Source organism: Ostrea edulis, chromosome 1 (assembly GCF_947568905.1).
Source record: "Ostrea edulis chromosome 1, xbOstEdul1.1, whole genome shotgun sequence".
NCBI classification, from domain to species: Eukaryota; Metazoa; Mollusca; class Bivalvia; order Ostreida; family Ostreidae; genus Ostrea; species Ostrea edulis.
The window spans coordinates 85,101,957-85,108,325 of record NC_079164.1 but is presented as its reverse complement, the minus strand read 5'-3'; the positions used below and the strand labels follow the sequence as shown (position 1 = coordinate 85,108,325).

Genomic DNA, 6,369 nt, shown 5'->3' with positions numbered 1-6,369 from the left:
AGGTGCTCTAACCACTGAGCCGAACCCCTGCATCACTAGTCAGGTGCTCTAACCACTGAGTCGAACCCCTGCATCACTAGTCAGGTGCTCTAACCACTGAGCCGAACCCCTGCATCACTAGTCAGGTGCTCTAACCACTGAGCCGAACCCCTGCATCACTACTCAGGTGCTCTAACCACTGAGCCGAACCCCTGCATCACTACTCAGGTGCTCTAACCACTGAGCCGAACCCCTGCATCACTAGTCAGGTGCTCTAACCACTGAGCTATCCTAAGGTCTGTATCCACGGTCCATGTAGCCATAACTAATACATGCCTCCCTGTTTTATTTTGTCTTGAAGACACACAACCCAGATTCTTTTCCTCCCTGGCAGGACAACCTGCAGTGCAGGGGTGGTCACCGGCACCAACTGTAGTTTAGGAGAGGAGAAAATTTTGGGTTGGACTGAGAATTGAACCAGAGATAAGTGCCATTGACCCCTATCAATTTAATTCTGAATATGCATGAATCATGTATATTACTGTTTATTCTTCGGTGATATTTTCTAAAGCCTGATTTGTGTAAGTAGTGGGGGCAAATAATAAATGAAGTAGAACATTAAAAAATGACTACCGTATTTGTCCTATACCCTGTGGGATTTTTTTCAACTCTCAAAAATTAAAGGCCCCCCTTTGAAATACAGTACTACTCACCTTTCTGGTAATAGAGTTTTTAATCTTTCTAGCAATCTTGGTTCCACACTGAATATCATAATACATGGTATCTCTAGACCACCAATACCGGTATCTTAGGAGTAGCGATAGTTTCCATTTACAATGCATTTCAGAGTCCCCCCACGTTTTAAAAAGAATGCTACAACTTTTTTTATTTTTCGAGGCACGTCTTTAACTACTGCACCGTTCTTTACAACAGCCATTACATATTTATCCATAGGATTGTTAATCTCTCTTTTTGTTTCTAGAGTTTCTCCCTGGAATGGATCCCAGATATCTCTGTAAACATGACATCCCCATATGCAAGAATTATATTCGAACTCGGCACACAACTGTTGTTGTACTGTGAAAGTGAAACCAAAAGTTTAGAAAATTGTATGTGGTATTAGTCAACAACAAAAACAGTGTGATGTATCGACTTATCAGGAATTCTACATTAAAATATTGCAAACAAAGCAAATTGGATTACAACACGTGCAAATTAAAAGATATTTATCACTCAGAAAGGTTATGTCAGGACCCTCTGTTGGAAACTTTAATGGGAATATTTCAGCATAGAGTACTAAATACTCCCCCCCCCCTCCAATTGTCTAGGCACCCCCAGGGCACTCAATAGGACGGATACAGTAATGTTTTCTTAAAGACTGCATTAATTCACTCTATACACAAATCAGTCTTTAAATATCTATCTCACTCTAGACCGGACAAATTTTCTATAGATTTTGTTTATTGGTCTACTGTTAGTTTTACACACTGATTTTGTTTCAACAATAACCATTGTAGCACATACATCTTGTGTTGCATTTGTTGTTTTGTGTGAGGCAGCCCATTGCTACGGTATCCTCAAAATTCACTGCGGCCAGTAACGCCATCAACAGAGTAATAAACATCAGAACCATTTACCTTGTCCTTATCTATCAGACATCTTGGATAAATATATTCAATTAATATAATTATCAATGTTACCGTTTTTAGCCCAATTATCAAATAGAAAAATAGTAATACGACTAAATAGATGAAAGAGTTCATAAGTTTCTTTAAATAAATATATGCGATATATTTACTTTTACTGTTTTAGCACCTTAAAATTGTTGGTTAGTTTAGTTTTAAATGTCTTTTAAATATTGCAAATGGGGTGCAATGTTGTTTATAATTGTTTGTCAATGATTTGAAAGGGAGAAAAAAGTTGAGTCTTATGTGACGTCACAATGCACGGTTTACGTTGGCCGGCATTATATTCCCCGCGTTAAATGTGTAGACAAGTGCAAATTGATTATTTTTATATTAATTTCCAATTTTGTCAGAACGTGATTGTCTTGGTATTTTTTAGATGTAGTTATAGTGCAGACGAGGGCTGACGTCATTCTTACTTTACGCTGCAGCATAGACCACACCGCTACTCTGCCTTTTTCTTTATACCATGTTATACTATTAAGAACCTTTGCTGTTATACAGGTGTGTATATTATGTACATTTGCTACTTGTTACTTAGTCTGCAATAATGTAAATTATGATAATTGTGCATTTAATTGAATTCCATGATTTCGTCCCGAGTTGTGTATTCGGTGAACTAATTTCCCGCCATACGCAGTATGTGCGTTCTGGTAGATTATCTAGGTTGACAGAATTGATAGGACAATGGAGTAGGCAATTATATAATTTACCTTTCAGCTATAGTTATTCATAACGATATGAATGTCAATGTCACAACTTTATTTTGAGTTGAAATGTAAAGAAAACAACCTCGTAGAATTTTGTATGTAGTATTCCGGAACGATTGTTTCCTCAGTTCGTAATTAGGTCGAGGTTCTGATTTTAGTGGGCGATATCAGTTACCTGTTTGTTTGTTTACCGATTAGTTGTTTTCATTTGAACACCATAAGAGGTCATTGAATGCATTAACTGCATGAATAAGACTTCACAAAATGTAAATACTTATGATCTTCATTACATTTTTATGTAATCTTTGTTCTTAATAAGGGATTAGCTTGTCTTGTAAACATTGACCTGTGACCCCCATATGATATATCAGTTTGATGGTGATTATGTTGATGGATAAGTCTATTACTTTTCTTGTCTGTATACATGTAGAGGTCTGCTTGTTGGTAGCGACTATGTATATTATTGATTTGAAACAGTCAAGTTAGGTCTTAGGACGATTGTATATCATAAGAGTCAGTATCTGTGTCATGTTAAGTTGACCAGTTTGAGTGTATTGGTGTTTACACTTTACCATGAGTACATAATAGTATCATGTGTTATATTTAGTGTTACTCTCGCTATATATACTTGCATATGACTCTAGTGTTGAGTGGTTTGACCAAAGGTTGTGTGCACACATTACTTAAATAAACTACATGTATTAGGTTATTTTATTACATCACCAACCAACCATCATTCGATATACCTTTGTACATAATTCATAATTGTTGTTTACTGATTTGTACTTTGTTCTTTTTAGATCACTGCTGCCTTTTGGCATAATAAATTAAAGAAAACGGACAAAAGTCTTGTCACTTGGCTACAAATGAATAGGTGGATCCTGTAGTTATCTCATATATCCCCCCTTTATATGTTACTGGGCATTTAGTAGGGGTGAATCAATATATCGATATATCGAAATGTACCGGTATACGCCTGTCCAGCGATATACGATACAGTGTTTCGACGATACGATACGATATAATGTCGGGTTAAAAATAGCCCTTTTAATAGTCGGGATCGAAGTTCATAATTTAAAAATGGCTTCTAACAGGAACACGAATCCTCAGACTTTAATACCCGCTTTTACATTGTGATATCAGTGATTCCTCGGACTTAATCCCGCTTTTATATTGTGACACATCGGAGATTCCTCAGACTTTAATCCCCGCTTTTACATTGTGACACAACGGAGATTCCTCAGACTTTAATCCTCACTTTTACATTGTGACACATAGGAGATTTCTCAGTTTTTAATCTTGTCATTGTTTGTTTTGTTATCAAGTAAAATATATTAAACCACTTCATTTTTGTAATTTTTGATATTTTACTTCAGAAAATGCTTAACTACATTGAAAATCCAATATATCGGATATTGCATCAGAAAATATTGTATCGTATCGTATCGGAAAATCTTGAGCAATACACACCCCTAGCATTTAGCGCAAGGGGAATTTCATAAATAAAATAACTATATATATTTTAAAGTGGATTCTAATTTACTGTACTTATAATCAAGTTATGAAGGCCAATTACCATTTCATGTTTCGCTCGGTCAAATGGTCACACCGTATATACACATGTATATTATTTTTATGTGTGTGTGTATATATATATATATATATATATATATATATATATATATATATATATATATATGTCCCTTCTTCAGAACAGGTTTGGTTTTTTTTTTAGATCAGCTCTTTGGACGAATAAGGCATGTCCTAATTCGCTCCGCTTTTAACATTGATTGGCAAGCCTAAAAACCAAAAAACATGTAGTCTGCATTGTAAATACGTAAACACGTTTGCAGATTAGTGTAGTTGTAGTGCTAGATGTATTTATATGTAGTTTTTGTTATTATTCTCTGTTGATATTGGCCACATTATGTAATTCTTTTCGTTTGTCCTGAAGAAGGGACGAGTTGTCACGAAAATTTGACAATCTGGTTGATCGTGTCGTTGGTCATTTTAGTGCTTTGTATAATTTTTTGTATTTGACCTTGTATCCATGCTGTGGATCCGACACTCTGAGGTATCGGGTGTTGTTGGAACTTTAGTGCTTTGTATATATATGTGTGTGTGTGTGTGTTTTGGTATATCAGTGTTGTTCACAGAAAGTTTGACAACAGTATCTACCTCCTTATACTGAATATATCAAGTCACTGTAGGAAGTTACAAAATAAAAATGCAAAAGTTACTTTGGGCTGGAATTAACCCTGCAACCATCTTTTTTGCATATGGCCCACTCATTGAAGCAATCTGAACTGTAACATCTGCTGCCTCCTCCCTGTAGTTGGTGACAGTTACAGGGTAAACCTCTCCTCTCACAGCTTCCTCAGGAGTGATCACGAGGTAATTCCTACAACATCAACAATACTCAAATAATATGTCATTTAATAGGAAATCAGCTTGATTACATTTTAGTCCGAGTTGAACTGCATAATTTGCACGAAGTGTATAACTTATAGAGCTTGATATAAAAACATGGTTTTTATTCCTATGATAATATATATCCATAGAATACAACATATATATAACTTTAAAGAAGTCTTTCAAAACTAAGCACAATGAAAGAAAAAGTGAGCAAGCTCACATACCCCAGCCATGCTCCAACATTGCTTGACAATGCCTCACATAATGAATGGTAATGCTATGCATTACTGCAAGAACAAGACAGATGGGCTCGAAATTCTACGTTAAAAAGGGGCATAACTCTCTGAACAAGAGTACCGCCAATGGTACATAATACGCCCGTGAAAAGCTAATATAGGGCGTTTTCCTTACACCATGATTTGTAGAACTTGGCTTCAGGTAGTATCAGCAATCATCATGGTGTGACATACTTTCTTTGCATTGAAAAACAAGACAAATAATGTTTATTCTCTGTGTAATATTTTCACTTGGCACAAGATGTATGTGTACCAAGTTTAATGGTCCTTGCCTCCAACGAATCGGTCTGCATCCTGCTAAATGATTACGACCTTGACCCTAAGAAACAATAGGCATCCTCCACTTGGCATAAAGCGTATGTGTACAAAGTTTGATGGTTTTAGCCCCAACAGTTCGGTTTGTATACTGCCTACAAGGTTTTCCTACTAAGTGATACTGTGACCTTGATCTTTGACCTTGAAAAAATAAGAGGCATCTTCCTCTCATCATGGTGATCAAATGTACCCAATTTCAACATCCCAGAGCTTACGGTTTGGTTTGTATCCTGCCCACAAGATTTCCAACTAAGTGATACTGTGACCTTTGACCTATAACCTTGAAAAACAAGGTTTTCCTAATAAGTGATACTGCGACCTTGACCTCTGACCTTGAAAAACAATAGGCATCTTCCTCTCATCATGGTGATCAAATATACCAAGTTATAATATCCTGGAGCTTACGGTTCGGTTTGTATCCTGCCCACAAGGTTTTCCTAATAAGTGATACTACGACCTTGACCTCTGACCTTGAAAAACAATAGGCATTTTCCTCTCATCATGGTGATCAATTGTACCAAGTTGTAAAGTCCTAGGGCTTATGGTTCAGTCTGTATCCTGCCCACAAGGTCCGGACAGACAGATAGACGACGCCATACCATAATACGTCCCGTCTTTGACGGGCGTATAAAAATTATTGAATCAGAATTTCCTGGGAATATGCACTTCTACAGTGTCCTTATTAATTACAAAGCTTCACAAAATTCTGTTGAGCAGTCTCAGGAGTTGTGCTCACAAGAACAGGACAGACGGGCTTGAAATTGTAAGTTCAAAAGTTCAGCAGTCTCAAGGAGTTGCGTCGACAAGAAAGGGACTGACAGACTGACTGACGAATGGGTCAGAAACATTATACCCTCTGCAACTTCACTGTGTGGGGTATAATAATCACTATGACCATTTTGGCCCCACTCTGGTATCAAAACTCCTGGCTAACCTTGGGATCCTGAAATTTACAATTTGGTAATGGGC

The 6,369-nt window shown here is 36.8% G+C and overlaps 1 protein-coding gene across 1 annotated transcript in view; it reads right to left on the bottom strand.

Moving 5' to 3' along the window:
* LOC125677249 (CD109 antigen-like) overlaps positions 1-6,369 on the bottom strand; it is a 291,878-nt gene that overhangs the window by 274,951 nt on the left and 10,558 nt on the right. Inside the window, exon 3 of the mRNA XM_048915256.2 lies at positions 4,615-4,775. Coding sequence (XP_048771213.2) covers positions 4,615-4,775 — 161 coding nt within the window. The remainder of the gene's footprint in view (positions 1-4,614; positions 4,776-6,369) is intronic.